The sequence below is a fragment of the Labrus bergylta genome, chromosome 9, assembly GCF_963930695.1.
Source record: "Labrus bergylta chromosome 9, fLabBer1.1, whole genome shotgun sequence".
NCBI lineage: Eukaryota > Metazoa > Chordata > Actinopteri > Labriformes > Labridae > Labrus > Labrus bergylta.
In genome coordinates this window covers 11,559,366-11,580,683 of record NC_089203.1, presented here as the reverse complement: position 1 = coordinate 11,580,683, position 21,318 = coordinate 11,559,366, and the positions used below count along the sequence as shown (strand labels likewise).

The 21,318-nt window shown below is 41.2% G+C and overlaps 2 protein-coding genes and 1 pseudogene across 7 annotated transcripts; all 3 read left to right on the top strand.

Annotated features, from left to right (window-relative positions):
- Positions 1 to 409: 409 nt before the first annotated feature.
- On the top strand, positions 410 to 13,932 carry eda (ectodysplasin A). Of its 6 annotated transcripts, none has more exons than XM_065958965.1 (8): positions 410 to 1,207; positions 7,482 to 7,581; positions 10,786 to 10,824; positions 11,166 to 11,336; positions 11,682 to 11,716; positions 11,839 to 11,890; positions 12,459 to 12,571; positions 12,880 to 13,932. In XM_065958965.1, the coding sequence occupies exons 1-8, from the start codon at positions 881 to 883 to the stop codon at positions 13,138 to 13,140; spliced, it is 1,098 nt and encodes a 365-aa protein (XP_065815037.1). In that variant the 5' UTR covers positions 410 to 880; the 3' UTR covers positions 13,141 to 13,932. The 6 variants fall into 6 exon arrangements, with proteins under 6 accessions (XP_065815037.1, XP_065815038.1, XP_020506263.1 ...); XM_065958966.1 differs by having other exon boundaries at positions 412 to 1,207; positions 11,166 to 11,327; positions 12,459 to 12,577; XM_020650607.3 differs by having other exon boundaries at positions 414 to 1,207; positions 12,447 to 12,571.
- A 140-nt stretch (positions 13,933 to 14,072) lies between these two features.
- On the top strand, positions 14,073 to 16,446 carry LOC109996457 (tumor necrosis factor ligand superfamily member 13B-like; annotated as a pseudogene).
- A 772-nt stretch (positions 16,447 to 17,218) lies between these two features.
- LOC109996453 (transforming growth factor beta activator LRRC32-like) lies at positions 17,219 to 20,020 on the top strand. The gene is made up of 2 exons (XM_065958963.1): positions 17,219 to 17,343; positions 17,523 to 20,020. The coding sequence occupies exons 1-2, from the start codon at positions 17,254 to 17,256 to the stop codon at positions 19,398 to 19,400; spliced, it is 1,968 nt and encodes a 655-aa protein (XP_065815035.1). The 5' UTR covers positions 17,219 to 17,253; the 3' UTR covers positions 19,401 to 20,020.
- The last annotated feature ends 1,298 nt before the right edge of the window (positions 20,021 to 21,318 follow it).

Here is a 21,318-nt window from a genome sequence, read left to right as displayed (position 1 = left end):
CATTGTCCTCAGCTGGCTTCTTGGTAACATAAATGTCAAACTTTCCTCTGTGTCCGGCTGAGTGACGCATGTTTAGAGTCTTTGATGGTGTTGTACACAGAGCTGACCTCACAGTGACTTTGACTCTCTTCCAAGCCTGCTATCATACTGTTCAAGTCTGACAGGGTCCAGATGTAGGTGCAGGCCTAATTGAATTTAATTGTGTAATGTCTGGTTAACAATACAATTTGCAATACTTTCCCACTCTTTGATGAAATAGATACGATCATCAACTGCTAGTTCTTTTTCAATAACAACATCGGGCAATATTTACCATGCTTTTGAATCAGTTCTGTGCCACCCACATATTAAAACAAAGAACCAAACAAAGTACGGCAATGAAAAATAGCCTGCCTAAGGCCTAAAACATATGAATAAACAACATGAACTACATCAGTGACTAGCCTTTCCCCAGATACACGCAGAGGAAATTATTAAGTTCACAAATGTGCCCTTCAAGTGAAAAATAATCACTACACAATGAACAAACTAAATAAAAGGGGAATATGGTCAATGCAGCATCTGATTGTCATCATTTAATGAAGCGTTGCAGTTGCTCACTTTGTCCATTAGGTGTCGCTCAACTACTGCACCTGGTGCATCCAGTCCCCAACCTCTGGCCCGGATTTTTCCAGGATTGTCTGGGTTCGTAATTGTACTCAGCCAATCAAAGCACGAGGTGGGCGGGTCTCCCTTGTTACTACAGATACCCGAAGAAGTTTGCGCCGACCTGCCGCTGCTGCACCTATGAGTTTCCACGTTGATGAATAGCCGCGGCCCGCGCGAGACAAACGAGCCGATTATGTCGAGATAAAGAGCCTGCCTCGCGCTCAGTCCGATAATGGCATGCGATGGTTCATCCGCGGAGGATTTCCCGGACAAAGTGATGCCTAGAGCGGCTCCCTGCACGTGCAACAAGAAGTGCAGGACTCGGACCAGCAGCAGTGTTGTCTTCCTGGGATTATTCCTGCTGTCTCTGTGTCTTCACGCTGTCACCCTCGTCTGCTATCTGGACCTGCGCTCCGAAGTCAAAAGGGAAATTATCCACCAGAAGCGGGACTCCATGTTGCCTCTTGCGGGGAGTGACCTGGCTGACCCGGCGGCGGCGCTCTCGCCCGGACACCCGCGCCCGGACCCCGGGAGCAGCCGCGGCGGAGAGGGTCATGAGGTAAAAAAACACGAGAAGAAAACAGTGAGATGTTAGAAGGCACAGCTAATTCAAAACCACATTGTTTTCATTCCTCACACGGGAGGCTGTTCGTGTTCATTCACCTCCGTCCGTCCTCCTGTTCCCGTATCACGGTGTCAGGTTTGTGCCTGTGCTCTGTTATGGCATGTTTCTGGGCAACTTATTTACAGTAGCCTTGTCACGAAGTTTTGCCTGCTCAGTTTCCAGACAAATATGTTTTGAAGTAGGGCTCCCGTGTGCGTGAGTCAGTCTCTTGGACGAAGATGCACAATGGTAACTTCAAACCTGTCAGCTGAATAAAGTGTCGTTTTCAGGTGACCATATCAGGGAAGTCACGAGAGGTATGGTCCAGAAATGGTACCTTCATAACACAAGGAATCAGTACAGCCCGGTTAAACATTATGCTCCATGAGCAGCTTTTTATGTTTCCTAAATTGAAACGCATTTAACCCAATTTGTCTCTTTTTCCAGAGCTCTCACTTAACAGACAGAGGTTGATGCTCAAACCCGAGGCAGCCTGCCCAGCTGGATCCCCTCTGCATGGGTCATTCAGTGTGTTGCAGCAGGTGGACAGAAAATTAACTGGATCACCAGCAGGTGCAAAGCCCAGGGGCTGATGTAAATTCATCAGGACTTAGATGGGGCAGTTGGTACTTGGAGCTGAGCCAGAATCGTTTCACATGTGTTTTCTTTTCTGGCAGCGGCCTGATTGAATGTTCAGAGTGTTGTCTGTGGCTTTGGCAACAGCCAGCTCCCCCCCCACACACACACACACACACACACCCTATCCTCACCATCACCACCTCCACATACTCCCTAATCTCATCAGCACAAAGGGACTGAGTGTAGGTCTCAACATTGTTTGCTTAATTAGCTCATGTGTCACCAGTTGTTCAACCTTTTAAGAGAAAATGATCCTCTGTGTGGGGCATTGGCTGGACATGATGTTGTGCAGAACCCCTAAACACGATAACCACTCAGAGAAGTTTGTTAAGGATGGAGGCGTTTGTGTCTCCGTCGGAAACATCATGGAGTTCAGATGCTGGTTTTGGTGTTTGTAATATTTTCCTTTTACAAGTGGAAAGCTCAGCCTATTCATTTAGTGCTTTGCAAAGCTTATTTTAGTTTGGTTTCTCTGGTTAAAACCGAGCGAGATGGGTTTGGTATTCAACCCAGATGGTGACGCTTCATGAGGTGAAAGACTGTGGCCCAGCTGTAAATATTTAACAGCGCTGTGATGCTGTCCGTGCCAGATGTCTGCATTAAACAACTCTGATTACACATCCCACAGTTTACATAGTTGGAGAAACAGGAGCATGTGGCATTTGGGCGCAGCGGCCGCACTTGTTAGCTTTTCAAGCATTTCCTTTGAAGAGATTTTTTTTTTGCATGACAAAAAATTGTTTATTGGATTTTTTAACACAAGTCTTCATCAAAGGAACTTCAGCAGCATCAGTTAAATTGGATGTGACGGGCAGGTATACAGACAAGTGTAACAGAACATGAACAGTCATTCCAGACAACAACCTGAGCCAAAGTGATCACGTAAAGGAACAAACATGCATACTGATACACATGCAGTCTATCAAAGGTTTACTCCTACTCAGACGTTTTCTTGAGAAGACACGTGTTGTGGCTACCTATCATGTCATAACAGCATTATACACTATTTGAGTGCGTGTCAGATCGTTTTCAACTGCGCTGGACAGTGTTGAACATAAATCAGCCACGCTAAACACCATGCCAAGAAGAAGTAGACCTTTTTTTGGCATTATTCTCACAACGCTTTCTTTAGTAAAAGCTGAAGAGCAAGAGCTGCTGCTCTATTGAGATCTTAGCATTGAAGAGGATAAATGTTCTTTTTGAATGGACAACAACGTTGACAAGAGTTTTCAGAATTAAATATCTTCTTTAAGTACCTTCGGAGAGAAGGAAATGTATGAATTTTTGTCTACAGCTCAGGTTTTTTTGTCCATTAGTTTTAATGAAGAATAGAACTAACAATAATGTGTTAAAATGACAGGAAATTACATTTAAATCTACAAACTAAGACTTATTTTTTTTAAGTTTTCAGACACCACGTGTCACCTACTTTTCATTCTTTCACAGAGGAAAAAAACTGACCTAAACTACCCAGGCCAAACTTTATTTTTTTCTTTGAATTTGGCAGCTGTTTTAGATTCACCCCTGATCTGAAGAAAATGGTTGTCGTTATAAACCCCAGATTAGGATCTTGGCTTTAAAAGCTGTAATACAACAAGTTTGTAATCAGTTTTTCGGGACACCACTATCTGTCCGGATGTCTGTACAATTTAGTTTTCTCAGATGTCCGTACAAAAATTAAAACAATACTCTTTTTCTAAACTTCAAGATTTCCTAAAAGAATTCCTCGCAATAATACAATTAAAGCATGTAGACAATTGAAAACATGGTGATGAGATCTTTGTTGCAGACATGCACTCAAAAATTATGTCGCACTTGCATCTCACACCTTCTCAGTTGCTTCTTTATGAGAGCAGATGATGTGGTCATTAATGGTCATGCCTGGGACATGAACAAACAGTCTTTCCATCCACACTCTCAGTCTGCATGCCCCTGAGCAAGGCAGTAAACCCCAGCTGTCCAGCAGATCTGCGCTGTTCCCAACAGTAAAAAGTCCCTCCCAGGTATGTGTGTGCGTGTGTGTGTGCGTGTGTGTGCGTGCGTGTGCATGTTAGAGTTTCTGTGTGTATGTGTCGTTCTTAGGTTTGAAACAAGAGTGTGATGAAGAGTGTTCGTGGAAAAAAGAGCAAGTGTCACTGGCACAGAGCCTGACCCTCTTTCACCTGACCTCAGAGAGTGAGACATAATAAAAATCCACCCATGGAACACTTAATTGTGTTAGCTTGGATGGCTTTTTCTTCTTGCCTAACATTTTTCTTATAACCATTATATGAAATAATTTTCTCCTCTGATGTGTGCCTTCAAAGTCACACAGAGAACAGATGCTGAAACATCTGGAGTCTAGTTAACGGCTATTAAAAAAGTCAGTTTGATGAGACCCAAAGTCCTCAGCAGCGTACAAGCTCTTGGGGCGCCAGGGTGGGCTGTCACCCACTTTTGCTTTAATTGTGACCAGTGCTTGATTAGTTAAAACAGAAGTATCATGTGAACATATAGAGGGAGCCTGCGTGTCAGGAACGAATCAGTTTGGACACAAGTGTTATTAAAGCAAGGGGTAGAGGAGGTCAAAACATCAGACATACGAGGGTGTGAATTTTTCCATACAACACTGAATCATCTTGACAGACGGATGGCAAAGACTAGACGCCCAGTACAGATTAAGTCCAGAGTCACAAACATCTACCAAAAATAATAAATTCTTTAAGCATTCATGGCATTAATCTAGAAGTCACTGTGCCAGCAAGTGTTGCAACAATGACATGTGATTGGCTGCTGACAGGCAACATTTCCCTTAGGTTGAGCTCCACAGCTTTTTAGATGACAATCTATGGATGGTGTTATTAAATTACCCGAGTTATGGTTGAAAACATATGGGTTTTCCAGAGAGCAGTGTCTGATATTGGCTGGGGTATGGACACTCCTTTTTCTGGTGATATTTAAGAAGAACACATGCTGTTCCGTTCATCTGTCAAGTCCAGCAGTCTGAATCTCGAAGACTTTTATGGACCATGTCTCCTCAGCACTTTACACTGAGTAACGACTGTACAGTGGTGATGGGCATCAAGTCCGCATCTGGCACCCGCAGCCACAAGCCCCGAGTTTCACCTCCTCAACTTTGTAACCTCACATTCTCAACCACAATTTAGTGACTAATTGTCACTGCTGGTCCAAGATTTCAAGGAGTTACCGCCACAAGAATGTGAGCTTGGAAAAGAGACGCCTTAGCAGAGGCATTTTGTTCTCACAAACTGCTTAAATGTCAGGGAGTTTGGGTTTTATAAGCGCGCAAAAGGGTAAAAAATACAAGCTGTTGTAATACTAAGTGTTAATAGGGCAAAAAGAAGGCTTGTGATCACAAAATTACACATCCCTGGGGTGACTGCATTTTAGTCATATCCTCACGGAGCAACAGGGAATCGCGTCCTCTGAGCGCAACAGCACCCCCCACGCTTTGAAGATTTGAAAGCCCTCTAATTAATAGCATTTTTCCCCTTGTGCTGAAAAAAGAATGGTTTACTCAATAGTTGGCACTTGGCATACATACCAACACGTTGTCATCCTGATTTACTGTAACTCTGCGTGCCTTTGAAGGCTGTAAATGTTGTAATGAAGTTAAATGAAGCAAAGAAGGGCGCAAAACCGTTTCTCATAGTCATATAATGGAATAGCTTTTTCTAACGGATCACTTTGTAGCCTTCATCTAAAGCTCCAGTTTGCTAGTAGCTTAGCAGATTGCTTGTTTGTTTTTTTGTCGTTCTGCTGGGGCTTAATCTCGGGCCAAAAATTGGCTGTTGAATCATGTTTGGCTGTCAGAACAGACGAAAGTGTAATGCCATATGCCTGAACATACACCCAGAATCCTTTGAGAAGTAAAAGCCCCCTATATGCCAACAGCTGGAGAGGAGATGTGGAGACACCTGCGCACCAAATGAACAGCAAACGTCGCTGCTCGCGGGAACATCTGGAGGTCTGTGTGTGTCGATAAACTGTTCCACCACACACTCCTCCATCGGGCTGGAATTCCCGTTGCTTATATGGTCAGACATGGCTGGCAGCTGGACAGGGATGTAGACTTTAACATCTTTGAGCTGGCCCAACACAGCCAGTGGGGGGTGTTTGACATGATACAGCTCAACCCTTACCACAGGGGGGGATCCCACATCTGAGACGAGGTATTGAAGAAAACTCGAAACATAACTTTTCTTGTCTGTCTTCTTATGGTCTTTCAGTGGCTCAGCACGCTAAAACCACACAAAGAGGCACTCGGAGTTCACGCTGCTTTCAGGAGGAGATTTCTCGCCGTCGGGGTTTAACAACTATGTTTACTTGAGCGTCACAGAGGGAAACGTGGAATATGTCATCTTGTACCCAACTGGGACTGGCCTACAGAGGTCAAGTGTCTGTCAGCAAGCTTGTCTGATTCACCCAAAGCAGTAAAAATAAGTGATACATCAATATTTATTATCTTGTGATCCATGCTTAGGTGCTGCACGTGTCATTGCTTTGGAGATGTCAGTTATCCAAACTCCAAGCAGATGTCCAGCACAAATACAAGTTGTCTGATCTGTCCTCAGCTATTGAGCGCCTTTATCTTTCACTCCTACCATTATTTATGCTGACACTCCAAAGTGCGACAATCTCGTATATCTGCTTGACGAAAAGAGGCCTTTGGGTGGTCTTGTTGTTTTTCAAGCGTCGAGTTCCCTTTTGTCTATCGGGGTTCTGGGAAACCTCCAAAAATTGATCACGAACTGGCTGTCCTAACCGAATGGGACTTTGAACAATCTGCATTTCTAAACTTCTGAATCCTTAGCACGAAATGGTTTTTTTTTTTTTTTTTTTTGGTTGTCAGAGCCAGTCGCGTCTCTGGCATGCTACAGTCAGTTCAACACGTCCTACAGAGTTCATGTGAATTTAGGACGACCAGAACCATTCACACAAAAACACAGGCATGCGGTTTGTCCCGCCAGTCACTCGCCCATGGGAACACCCCACTCGCTGTAGCATAACTTTCCCTGGTTTTTTTAGGTATGAGCTCAGAGCAGCTTCATCAGATCCTTTTCTTTTTTTTTTTTTAGTTTATTCATGCTTCCTCTGAATAGGGCTGGGACCAGGTGCCTATGAATGGGTATTGCTCTCACATTAACCACAATTCATACACTCCTTTTGTGTGAAAAGGTGAATTTTAGAGCAGTCTAGTCCAGGTGAGAGTGTCTCAAACAGCACAAACACAGACAAAAGTGACTCTGGTTACAGGATGAGTTACAGCCCCAGTGGGACAGACAATGACTTGGCCACAAATGAATGTGCTTCCTGACAGTGTCTCACATCTTTTCGAATGCCCTAAATTGTGTCTGTGCAAACATTATACCCCAAGAATAGAAAGGCCACTTGTAGGCTGTTGGTTTTGCTCTCAAATTCTGTATCAGTCTTTCCTTATTTGGCCTAACAGGATTAATTTGAGATGGTCCTGGCCTCGTGGCCTGTATACATTTATGAGGAGAAACTCTGGAGAAAGCCATGAATATTCTGCTCTATGAATTTAGGTTCTCATTAATATTATATTTCCTTTTGTTTTATTTTTCAACAGGAGAAGTTACTGCACAGAAATAGTGAATTCCTTGCCACAGAGGATCACAGGGGGATAACTCAGCGATCGAAAAGGAGTCCTGGCAAGCAGCCAGAAACAGGTATGTTTTTTTATTTGTTTGTTTTTGTTTTTAGTTGGGTTTTTTTTGGGGGGGGGGGGGGGGGGGTGATCATTAATATCTCCTGTTGTGTCTTTTGTCCTCACTAACTCAGAGATGTAACATGCAGATTGGTGCGGGGTCAGACATGGGCTTGATGGACATCTAATGGGCGGTGGTCAGACATGTATGGATGTCATGACTCAAAAAGCACCGTCTGCTAGATAAGAACTACAAATATGAACATATTACTATGAGAGCTTCTTTATTGAGCACGAGAAGCACAATTTATAAACTGCATTTTAATGGAGGCCAAAAATATATCAATTAATTTGATGGCTACTTAGCGATTAGTCATTAAGTTCATTATGATGAAGTCATTCTTGTGTAATCAGTACACAATGTTTAATTACGTACAGGGACAAAATTAGTTCTTCATACCGGTGAGAAAGAGATCAAATCAAAGGCCAGTTAATAGTGAAACCAATTGTCTGAAGCACTATGCATTCAACAGATCTCTGTTTTTCTGATCTACTCTTTTTAATTAATCAAACTGTAAAGATACAAAATATTTTTTTATTTCCAGGTTAAAACATTGGAAATCCAAGCTAATAAAACTACAAATATTGGTGTCCTTAGTGGAAGCTGAGGTTCTGTCAGCAAGCACATCATGTTTAATTATGCAAAAAAAATTATAAGTAGAATAATTATACGACTCTTAAGTGATAGCCTGTTGATAGCCCGTACACTCAGCTTAACATTTTTTCACTATCTGATTCAAAGGGGAAAAGTCATCCCAACTGCAAACATGACACCTAAAGACCTAAAAAACATGATTTTAAAAAATGTAAATGGCTTAACTATCCAACGTAATTTAAGTAGTTCTTAAGAAGCATACAGGCGGGGATGTATGCAAGGGAAGGGAACATCTCATAGGCTTTTAGATTTTTGGACAGGGGTTACAACAACTTTGCTGTTAAATCCTTTTAACTGACTGATTGGGTCTGTTTGTAAAACTATGAAACCATCCCATCAAGGAAATGAATAGATAGTTACGACTCTCAAATGAAACAAAAAAGTCTAATGACCCTTAAAGACAGAACAAGAAAACATTATTTCCTATCCTTTGTTACTGTAGCCTTAAAGTCAAACTAACGCAGAGAAGTGAGCAGTGTTGTGTATTATAACTTCTGCTAGGGGGTGTTGGCTCACAATATAGTCTACTCTGGGCTATCCAATAGGAACAGTCTGGCCCCGCCTATTATCCATCTCCACCCAATAATGCGATCTGCGACGAGGACCCTCTCTTTGTCCTTGCGTCTTGTTGCTGAACACTTTGGCTTTATTGCTTTCCGGGGCTCCTCTTCAGTATTTGTCTTGCTCAAACTCTTAGTACATTTCATGACAAAAAAAACAACAAACATTTGCTTTCTGGTGCACCTGCATCATGATCAGTCCATTTTCTGGAAGTGCTTGGCAACCACCAGCTGGACTGTGGGCCCTGGTTTCCATAACTCTGCTTGTTTGGAGGGGATTCAGTACAGTGTAAATAACAGGCTTTTGGTGGGCTTACGGCTCTTTAAATTTGAAAACAGTTTGTTAACAGTTTCTCACTTTTTGTGGAAATCTATTATTTTACTGCTTTGTGCCCATTTAACAGAGCAGCTCACCCACATAATGTTGCCTAGTTTATAGAGCGAGTGATTAAACAGAATGGGATTGATTATTACTTGGATAGCAAACAAGGACAACAAGAAGTTTGGGAGGGTTTCACCAATTTGAAACAGACAGCGAAAGCCTTTCACTGATTTCCCTTCGTCTCGAAATAACATGTGCTCCCCGATATATATATTTTTTTATTCATCGACCAAGCAGTTGTTAACTTTGTAATCCAGCTGTGGTATCGGTCAGGTCTGAAACGTCAGAAAATGTATCATCTTTCTTTAGAACAAGCATTCCCTTTAAGGGGCCAGTTATCATCTGAGGCTATCTGGGTTTTATAAATCCCAACAAATTGATTTATCATAATCAATGGCTTCACAGAAAGCCGTAAGGTTGACATGTCTGAATTTTTCTTTTGTAGTTTTTATTTAGAATGCAAGCTATGCAAGTAAAAAAAAAAGAAAAGCCTAGCCTTTGAAGTTTCATGTCTCAGTGCAACAAGTGCAGCATGATCACAAGGCATTCCGATGTCTGTGGCGTGACACTGAATACTTGGGGGGAAGTTTAGTGATTGTGTTTAAATTAGAAGAAAAAACTCACCTTTGAGACTTTCTACATAAATCAGTAAAGTCCCGAGCCTCTAAACACTAATCATTCCCAGGTCTCTCCTCTGCTCTCAGCGCACAGACAAAGGCTTTTGTAATCTCAGTCTTAGATGTGTGTGTGTGTTTGTGTGCGTGTGTGCGTGTGTGCGTGTGTGCGTGTGTGCGTGTGTGTGTGTGTGTGTGTGTGTGTGTGTGTGTGTGTGTGTGTGTGTTCTGGGCACTCCTAACGGGCACCAGATTCCAGATAGGGCTGCTCGTTAACAGAAATCTATGCGGATGCATCCAGTCATTTAGCCAGAGGAGAAACACTGGCCATATGTTTGAGGGGGACTCAAACTGTGAGGTTTTAAGGTTAAATGGCCTTTGTAGTTGTAATGACATGGTAAACACAAGAGCAGCGAGACGGCTTTTTGAAAGGATTCTTCAGCTGCATACACAACACGCACGCAGATGCACACTAAGTGCGTTCTGTCTTTCAAGGGCTGACATGGATGCCCCACCAACATCCACCACGCATACACACACACACAGACACACACTCACATGTGTTTTAAAAAGAAGACTCACACACAAACACATGCACACACCCACATGTAGACACACTTTCATCTGCATTCTCCATCTGGGCTTAATTCAAAGAAAAGGATTTTGGCAGGATAAAGTATCTCTCTAATGATCTTCTCCAGTTCCACTGCCTGTGAATGCTTAAGGCACTTGTTCATACAGAGGAGGTGAAACCACACTTACAAATTACTACACTAGAAGATACCACAGACTGACATACCTCCACTCCAGTGTTCAGCACTGCACCTCTGTATCTGTTATTTTAGCCTATTTTTGATACCTACACGGAATGAGCGGGATATTTGAGATGTTATCTGACATAATAATTGTTCAAGAGCCCTTTGAAGCCTGATCACCCTGCTTTGCTATTTTACAGAATCAACTGGAAAGGAAAGGAGGAAAGAGAAGAAAAAAGGTAATGCATAACATGTCTTACATTTCAGTAATGTTGGTCATTCCTTCCTGGACTACTACCTGCCATCTACTTTAAGGATGTTACCTTGAAAAGTCGTCCAAATCCCAACTATGTTGAATTACACAAATTGACAAGTTTTCCATATTTGATTCTGTCCTTTGGGGACATATCTTCTGCCTCTTTGCCGTCTTCATATCATAATTTACAGTCTGTATGGATGCTATACAGACTGTAATTCCATCAGAGGCAATTTTTTTATTTCAGGCTATATACATAAATTCACTCTCCAGACGAAAAAATCAGCCACTCAGTCTGGTGCATTCTGCTTTCTCTCTTTGCAGGGAAAAAGAGGTCAGTGCCAGGGCCTCCTGGTCCCCCTGGTCCTCCGGGCCCGCAGGGGCCACCGGGCATACCTGGAATCCCCGGTATTCCTGGGAGCAACGCTGTGGGGCCTGCAGGACCCCCTGGACCCCCCGGGCCACAGGGACCTCCGGGCAGTCAAGGTCCGTCAGGTATAAAACAGAAACGACACGATACGCACTGAGATAGCCAAGAATCAAGCCAGAGAAGCTGAAAACACCCACGAGTTGAGAGATTTGTTCTTAGATTACAGTACTTTCCTGCATGTAGACGTGTTCCCACACTAGAAGGGGGCTCAGGTTGTCAAAATTGTTGAACTCATTGCCTTCTCAGTGCAGGTCTCTGGTGCAGCCTGTCAAACATACTGTGGGATAGCTGTAATCCATCTTTAAACTATTTCACTGTTTGTTTTGTTTTAATCATCATCTCTTCTTCTCAGCAATGTCGAAGGCCAGAATTTTATCTTGTATCTCCCTTTCTCTCTTTTATTGTTACAGGGGTTCCCGATAGGACGAAAACAAAGGAATTCCAGGTAGGTTATGTCAGCTTTTAAAATTAAATTTTACCCTAACACAAAACCCCTGACGAAACAGCTGTTTCTCTTGTTTTACTGCGCATCCAGATTAGTCACCAGAGATCTTTTGTGTTTTTCAGCCTGCAGTGGTTCATTTGCAGGGGCAAGAGACGACAATCCAAGTGAGAGAAGGTGGGTCCTCTGTCTGTTCTCGGTTGTAGTTACTCCCCTGTGTTTGACACAGAACAATAAACAGGCTTAATCCCTGTCAGTGTCCTTCGTCAGAACTCTGTGTCTGCAACTGGTTTAATAAACGCATGCCTGCTAAACCATAGGCTTGTGCCAGAATAAATAAACATACCAGGTTTTGTCATTTTTAAAATGTTTTTTCTATATCTGATGCAGCTAGACTAAGAGTTTATGGTTTAAATGGCTAAATATTGCTACTTATATGTACTATAAGATTATAGTAACCCTCAAATAATCCTAGAGCTATTATAGGATTAGTATACAGTTACAGGCTTATATTACTGTTTAAGTCAGATCTATATTAACTCGGGTCGGAAGCAGAAGCCACCTATTCTAACACACTCTGGTTATTTCACATTACTTTGTCATTCAAGAAAAAAAGCCACTTACTGTGCTCTTTTTCTTTCTGCCAGCACAGAGCTCTGGTTGCAGTTAAACACCGCTGATAGCTGTTTATGATGACTGTTTGCCTCTTGTTTGTTTGTTGTGACATGTTTAGATCTTTCTGAAGGCATCCTTAGGAACTGGAAGATGGTGTCCATCCATCACCGCGTGTTTAAAATGCACTCTCGCTCTGGAGAGCTAGAGGTGCTGCTGGACGGGGTCTACTTCATATATAGTCAGGTAGAAGTGAGTACGGTCCTTGACGTAACTCTTATAATTTACAGTTCAGAGTCAAAAGAACTGGCAGTTTATAGTTGAGATTTAAACCTTGCTTGCTTTTCTTACCCATAAAGATTTGAGTTATATTTTAAGACATATCTTTTCTGTCTGCCTGTAGTAAACTTTGAACGTCTATAACTCAAACCCTTGTTGGCTACTCTGGTATTCCAGCTGTTTCGGCTTCAAATAGGCTCCTAAATATCATGTGGACTTGTTTTGACTACCCCTCTCAGTCTCTTGTGATTTTTTATGTCTCCCCCCTTCACCAGGTGTACTACCTCAACTTCACCGACATTGCCAGCTATGAGGTGATGGTGGACTCCAACCCGTTCCTGCGCTGCACCTGCAGCATCGAGACGGGACAGCGCAAGTTCAACACCTGCTATACGGCTGGTGTGAGCCTGCTGCGCGCCGGCCAGAGGATCTCCATACGCATAGTGTATGAGGACACACTCATCAGTATGACCAACCATACCACTTTCCTGGGAAGTGTCAGGCTTGGAGAGGCTCCATCTGCTGGACAGAACTGATAACTACACACCACAGCAGCACTCAAAAAAGAAAAAGTTGCTCACTGAGGTTAAATCAGAAGCAACTGTCCAGCCAAAGTCTTTCCCCTGTTAAGGAAAACGTAAAACTTGAGGAGCTCCTGGCCAACTTTTGTCCACTTTCACAATTCTGTATTAAAAAAGGACGATATAAACTGTTTTGCTTCCCCTCAAACGTCCTCATCAAACAAAAGAGTCTATTTATAGTCACCATTTTGTGTCAACACAGACGGCATCTCTATAACAAGGAAGGACACTGCGCTGACATATACTAAATATTTACATATTTTAAGTGCTGTTGAATGATAATCTTGTATCTCCAAAAAAACAAGCTATTTTGTTTTTATTTGCAATTTGTATACTTGGCCTTTTAACTAATTTAATTATATTAACAGTTATACATAAGTGGTTTAACAAGGGGTATAAAGCTCCATATGCCCCTGGGTAATAAAAATGATTAAAAGAGCATTTGAATGTTCAAAGCAAGTAGAAAGGTATCCATGCAGAGCCGAGTAAAACCCATTAAAACTGGAGTTATAAGGTATTCACAGGGCAACAGCACTATATATTTTGCACACATTTGCACTACAGCATCCCTGCAGAATATCAGCGATATGTTTTGTTACAGTGCTATTGTTTAGCTACAGCATGAGTGAATCCATGTGGAAAAATGATAGTTGTTTATACGTCTCTGTACATATTGTATATAAAATGGGATATACTTTTGTAAATGGAGTTGATTGATGGATTAAAATGTTTCATTTTCTGTCTAAAGGCATTTGTCTGTCTTTTGTGTATGAGCAGCGAGTGGTATTGATTTAAAAGGTTAAACTTCTTTCACATTTGAGTCTGCTGGCACCAGTACAGACAAGAACGAATGATGTTCTTTGAGTGAGGCCTTTTGTCTTTATTAAAATGTGGCTTTTACTTTGACTGCAAGTTTCACAATACAATAAATTTCGTCTGTACTTTTCATACAGTCTAAATGAGTTCCATCTTGAGAGGCAGAGGCAAGATAGTTCCTCATTTAGAAACGGAAAATTTCAGGTTTCTGAGGTTAACTGATGTGTGACCTCATTAATTTCAGTAACTTGAGGACATCCAGTCTGCTTTCTAGTCTCACAATGCTTTACTATGCTTTATTATCACTCATAACATTTATGTTTTGTCTTAGTCTTTTCCTGAGCCGGAGTTAAAAAAAAAGAAAAAGGTTTTTGCAAACTCCAATGGGACATAATTCTACAATTAAATCAGCCACGTTCTGAGGGAGTTATTGGGAAAATGGCCAAGATGTCTCAAACAAAGGAGGTATGTCACTGATTATGCAGGATGGAGTCATCTTGGACATTGTACTACTGAGATTTATGCCATTAGTGAGCATTCAGATAACGCTGCAATAATACATTTTCTCCTAATGCTTTGTTTTCTCTAAGGACTTAAAGCCAAGTGCTTTGCAAAGAGCTCAGAGTCTCTGAAGGTCTCTTCTAGGAGAGGAATACGGGAACAGAGCAGCTGCAGAGGTGGTTTGAAAATGTGTCCATTAGTTATGGTCTAATCTGTTAGTGAGCACATAAACAGTGTATCCTAAGTTAATAAAATTTAAGTATTATGTTTATTCTCCCTTTTGTCAGATTCAACATCATTCCTGTATTTAACAGCTAACACTAACAAACAACAAGACATTAGAGGTAAAACTGCATTCAAGTCTTTGGCTAAAGCAACCCACCGTGTGCCATTATTTTGAATAAGTGTATCTAGCCTTCTCTCACAGGAAATAAATTAGAGATCCCTTGGACCGTTTCTGCGCAGCAAGGAAATGCAATTTCACAGAAGGAAAACAGAATTGTTGTCCAAGAAGATGGTTATTACTTGGTGTTTGGACAAGTATTGTGTCACTTTAATTCAAGCATAACTAAGTTGATTTACATCTGATTTGTTCCAACCATTCTGCTAATGTTCTGCTAAATTCGTAAGTTTTGTTAACAAGCCAAAGTACTGTTATGGGTCACATTATTCAAAGTTTGAGTTCAATTCAAACAGGAATAACATCAACAGAGCTATTGCGTTGCCTGCAAGAAATGCCAGATCATACTCCTGCCAATACATGCTACACTGCAGATCAGAGAGGCACTTACTGTGTGGCCGCTCAGAAAAGTAGCTATACATTTTCGGAAACATGCATTGTAACTTTCTAAACAAAAATAAGATGAGAAGTTGAAAACAACATTTTGAAAAGGTTGTGATGTTTAATGACAGAATGTATTTTATAGGCTACTATATCCGCACCTTTTCTATCTATCTATCTATCTATCTATCTATCTGTATCTATCTATCTATCTATCTTTAGCAAGAATTTACAGCTAAAAGATTGTTAGCTTCAGTTAGCACAACAACAACATGACTAAGCTCAAAGCTTAAACAAAATTAGCCTATCTGGACTGTATAATAAAAACCTATAGTAGACTTTCTTGTTGGCAGACTATCTCTTTTACTTTTAAATGACTACTACTATTCTTCTGGCCAAGAAGTTATTGTGCTCCACTGTATCTCAAACCCCAACACATTAGTTATACATTTGAATTCCTTTATGCTACATGTTCAACAAGTGATGAGTAAGGTGTTAGGAAACTATTTTGTGTTTAGATAACTTCATAAATCGATTGCTGGCAGGAGGGTTTTGCCATCATTTGACTGATCCTGGCTAACTCATTGTTCCCTGTTTCAACTCTTTTTGCTAAGCTAAGCAGAAAGGCTGCTAACACTAACCTCATGCTGTAAACCTTAAAAACAGGGCTGGTAATGGGAAATTTGTCACTATTGGGCAAGCTGGCTAGCTGTCTCCCTCTGTTTTCACTCTTTGTGCTAAGCTAAGCTAACCATCTGATTCGAGCATGATATTTAGCCATGTACAGACGTGAAAGCTGTATCAGTCCCTCTATATAACTAGCAAGAAAACGTTAGCCTATAGGCTAGTATTTCTCAAAATATGGAAGCCATCTTGCTGCTGTTTTCTCAAACACCACATGACAAAATATATTTTTAAGAATGGTGTTGATAAGTATAACTTGGCCTTCAGTCTATGCCTAGTGTTGAAGTCTGTTATGAGAGATGTTATGCATGTTGCAGATTCTCTATCACAGACACCTTGCAGCTGCAGCAAGACAATGAGCTTGAATTGTTGATAGCCTACCATACAGGCCTGTTGCCCTCATCTTTTTGGATGCAGACTTAAAATATACTGGTGTAAAACAGCTAAATTCATTGCTTGGTTGTCATCTTGCAAATTAAAGATTACAACCTTGCAACTTGCTGTAGCAGGATGTAGGAGACTGACACTGAGCTGTGTGAGGGGAAGTTGATAAAGAACAGAGTGACAGCTTTAAATTATGCTGGAAATTGTCCTTCTTATAGCACAATAGCAATTTTATATAGTAGCTTCAACTTAAAATTGTATTTTCCTCCACCTTGGCCGGTTCCCATAGCTTTGTTTATGTGTGCTACCACCACCTTTCATCAGTCTATTTTAATATGTCTCTTTATACCTTGCTGGGGGCTTCCCTGCAGCTCCACCTCCGCGCTGTCTGCTTATTTGTTCCTCTGATCTATTTTAGTACGGTTTCCGTTTTCCTAAGAATATGTCAGGAACAAACAAAAGTATAAATTTATACCGCTTGGGGTGTATCCTGGTTGTCATGAACTCCTAAACACTGTAAATAGCTTCTTAAACAAATTCTAATGAAATTGCTATCAATTGGATAATATGCTTTAGTAGGAATTATTTGTATGGCTTTGTTATTCATATTTGTCAGAATTGTAACTGTAAGCTACATCTAATAAACAGATATATTACCATCTATGTTTTTGTTTAACCATTTTAAAAAATAAAGGGCCAATTTGAAGATTTCTCCATAGAAAGTTATATATCATTGACCAAGCCTTTATTTTCTAAACATAGCATCCTCAATGCCTATCTGGTGTCTGCAGCTGTTTTCCCTATCTGTTTTTTTAAAGCATGGGTATAAGAGGGTGTGTGAGTGTGTGTATGAGCACTGACGGCAGTTGTGGTACAGCAGCAGGAGCAGCAGCACAGACAGGATGGTCAGACATATGTTTTCTCATCTTGTACTACTCTGGTCACTCGCTCTTGACCTCAGTATAACTGGACTGACATATCACAAGCCAAAGGTACGCTCAGAATGAATCATTTAACTGCTAATTGAAAACTGTAATACCATTGCAATTTGAAGTCCTTCGAGTCACACATTTCTTTGTTTGAGATCTTAAAACTGTTAAGGTTGTTTGACTTTGGTTTCCATGGTTCACTCTATGATTATGATTATGATTAATGTTCCTTTCATTTCAAGGAGGGGTCCTGGAACAACCAGAGTCTCTTTTCTGTCCCTGTGGATTTGGATGTAAGGCTGAGAAGACTAGACCTGTCCAATAACTTCATCAGACAGTTGCACACACTTGCTCTGCCATACTTGGAACAGCTGGACCTGAGCTCCAACCAGCTGGATCTCATCTTCGAAGGGGCTTTTGAAAACCTGGCTCGACTTGAAGAGTTGAATTTGTCCAGAAATGCGCTGAACAACAACTTTGGCAGTAACACTAAAGCCTTCCGATCCATCAGCAGACTGAGGAGTTTGGACATTTCAATGAACGGGTTGAGTGATGATGCAGTGAAGCTGTACCTTCGAAACAAACCTTCTCTTGATCAACTTAAGCTGACGGGAAATGCTTTAACAAGACTTTCACACAACTTGTTCAAGGAGAGTAAAGGTTTGAGGTCCATTACTATTGATGACAATCAGATATCAGTGATAGAAAAGGGGACTTTTGAACCACTGTACCAATTGGAGATGCTAAACCTGGCCAGAAATAACCTAGCGAATATCTGTGATTTTAAACTTCATCAGCTGAAATATTTGAATCTGAGTAGAAATTCTGTTGAGTTCTTTGTTACACTTGAGGACAACCATTTGTACAGGCTGGAAATTCTTGATCTGAGTCACAACAAACTTATATATTTCCCAATTGTTCCAAAAATGAACAGTTTAAAGTATCTTTACCTACAGAATAACATGGTAGGTGCCTTAAATTCAGAGGCAACGATGGTGTCTGAGGTCAATGCTCTTTATAGAGAGATTATGAGAGAGAGAACAGTCACAAAGAACAACCTACACTCAAACTGGAGGCTGATGCCCCTAATTTATATTGACCTGAGCTACAACCACTTCAGGTCTTTCCCACTCGAGACTTTAAGCCTTTTGTCATCTTTACAAACTTTAAATTTCAGCAACAACTGTCTGCAAACAATTGTCTGGAATATTAGAAATCACAGTGAATCAGGATACCATCGACAACTTGTCTTCCCCTCCTTAAAGTATCTTGACCTGCAGAGCAACGGACTTGTATCTGTCTCCCCGTTTTTTCTCAAAGCGCTCACACAAATAGAGACGTTAAATCTGCAAGACAACTCTGTGCAACCTTGTTCCACTTTAGAGGATTTGGAAATCTCTCAAACAATACAGCAAATACATCTCAACACTTCCTGTGTTCACTTTGGGCAATTAAGGACCCTTAAACACCTGAATCTTAGGGAGAACAATGTAACAGTTCTTCGACAAAACACATTTAAAGAAACCTCTTTAATTTCTCTGAACCTTGCAAGAAATCCCCACATGGTGATGCAAGCTGGTGCATTGGAAGATGTGCAAAAAACTCTTGAGTCTTTGATTATAAGTGACACAAACATTACCAGCTCTGATCTATTTATACCTTTCATGCCAGCGTTAACTCATTTGAAAATTTCTAACAACCACCTCGATTTGATTCCCAACAGTTTGAGCTACTCTCCTCTAAGAGAGCTTGACATAAGAAATAATAATTTCAAGTCTTTAAACCATTCTTTGATTATTGCTTTATCTCTAAGCCTGAAACGCATGTATATAAGTAATAATAATTTTAACTGCTGTGATAGCAAATGGCTATCACGGCTTCACGAGTTAAAGATTAACCTACCTGATATTAACGACACCGTGTGCTTCACAAGTGACGGATATGTAGGGATGACAGAGTATCTAAAAAACCCTGCAGTGCCTTGTTTGTTTCATACAAAAGCACAGGAAATTCACATAGGACAGATAATAGTAGTTTTTTTATTTGTAACTGTATTAATTACAGTGTTAATTGTGTTCACAAGGAAGTTGTGTTGTTCACAGGAGTCATTTTTAGTGTAATATCTCAAATCTAAAGTCATAGTTTTTTGTATTGATACTTTTGTACATGTAGATTGGTTAAATAAAGTAAGAAAAACAAATACATTATGCAAGCAAACTGCAGGAAATTAACTATAATTCTTGTGAGTTTCATTAAGCATTTTCATATAAACAGAAGTCAGGATTAATGGCTGCTTAAGATGTTAGAAATAACAGAATGTAATGTGGTGCAGTAAAAGCTCTGTCATTTGGCACATGATTCTGTTCTGATTTTTTTGTTTTTGTTTTTTGTTCTTCAAGCACCATTAAAGCTTTTGCTGATGTCTCCCTTGTTAATCTGAATGACATGCATCAATCTGTGTCCCGTGTAGCCAAAGTGTGATGTCTGAAATTGGCTTTATTGACTCCCAAGTTGTCTGGTTATGGCGCACGCCAAATTCACTAATCAGGCAGAAAATATTCTGCCCATCTCTCTTTGTGAAATGTTTGTAAGTTCAACATTGGCTCAGATTCATTGACGTCTGTAAGGGCTTGCACAACTTTCCTAGAACCTTGACTGAACTCCTCAACAATTCAATATCACTCCAAAAAGAGACCTTGTACAAGTTAATCCTATTTTCACAATTCAAGATGTTTATAGTCACTCCGGTTATACAAGAACAATCATGTGAAATTCTTATGCTAGGACTTGGAGGCTCCTTTGACAGGGGGTAGGTATTAAATATAAAGACATATAATAGAATAAAGAATATAACAACAGAACAAAGAATCACAATAAGAATAAAATAAATCGTCAATTATACATTATAGAATAGTCAGGGGTCATACTGCACTTTAAGTGTTATTTTAGAGTCTTATTAACCAGTGGAAGAAGCTGTTCCTCAGTCTGCTGGTGGGGTTTTCTTCCTCCAACCTGAGGGCAGCAGTGGAAACAGGCAGTTGTGTGGGTGTTGAGTCCTTGGTGGCCCTCAGGGACTTCCTGAGGCACCGTCGAGTTGTATAGCTCCTGCAGGCTGGGGCAGCTCGCACCCAGTGATGTGTTGGGCAGTGTGCACCACCCAATCCAGAACCTTACAGCCAATGCAACTGCCATGTAAGGTGGTTAAGCAGATGGGTGAAAAAGGGTTAGGTCACCCCCTTATCCTAAAGTCCACACTATCCTCCTTGGTCTGGGATCCCTTTAGGAAGCCCGTTCTTGTTGCCGCAGGAGAACAACCAAACAACGTTGTGTCATCAGCAAACTTCTCGATGGTGTTTTGAAGTTTGTGTTGCCAAACAGTCGTGGGTTTTGAGAGGTACAGTAGGGGGCTGAGGACACAGCCCTGAGGGTACTCCTGAGCTAAGGGTCAGTGTTGAAGAAGTGCAGCTCCCCACCTTGAGGCGGTCCATCAGGAAGTCAAGGATCCAGTTACACAGTGTTGTGTTCAGGCTACGATCCTGGAGCTTACTGAAGGAGGGCACTTTTGTGTTAAATGCTGAGCTGTAGTGCACAAACAGCATCCTCATATAGGTGTCCCTCTCCTCAACGTTGGAGAGGGAAGTGTGGAGGACACGGGTGATGGCGTCCTCTGTGGCTCTGTTGGGGCGATATGCAAATTGCCTCTCAAAACACTTGGTGGCTATATGGGTGAGGGCTATGGGGCCCCAGTTGTTGAGGATAGCCACACCATCGGTTGTTTAGGGATGGGGATGATTGTGATGGATTTTAAAAAAGGAGGGGACAGAAGATCTCCGTGAATGCAACTTTCAGGACCCAGCCAGGAATGCCAGCAGGGCTGATTGCCTTGCGTGGGTTAATATGCTTGAATGACTGGTGACATCAGCCTCAATGATGGAAAGGGGGCAGCAGTGATTGGAGAGTGGGGAGGGACAGAGAGGGTTATTTATATGAAATAAATGATTATTGTTTCATTTTTAATAAATATTAAAACCTGAATTT

Coding starts and splice junctions, on each gene's coding strand:
- eda (XM_020650606.3), top strand. CDS start 881: ATGGCATGCGATGGTTCATCCGCGGAGGATTTCCCGGACAAAGTGATG. Junction 7,582..10,785: donor TGGCAAGCAGCCAGAAACAG/GTATGTTTTTTT, acceptor GCTATTTTACAG/AATCAACTGGAAAGGAAAGG. Junction 11,891..12,446: donor GACAATCCAAGTGAGAGAAG/GTGGGTCCTCTG, acceptor TGACATGTTTAG/ATCTTTCTGAAGGCATCCTT.
- LOC109996453 (XM_065958963.1), top strand. CDS start 17,254: ATGGTCAGACATATGTTTTCTCATCTTGTACTACTCTGGTCACTCGCT. Junction 17,344..17,522: donor TGACATATCACAAGCCAAAG/GTACGCTCAGAA, acceptor TTTCATTTCAAG/GAGGGGTCCTGGAACAACCA.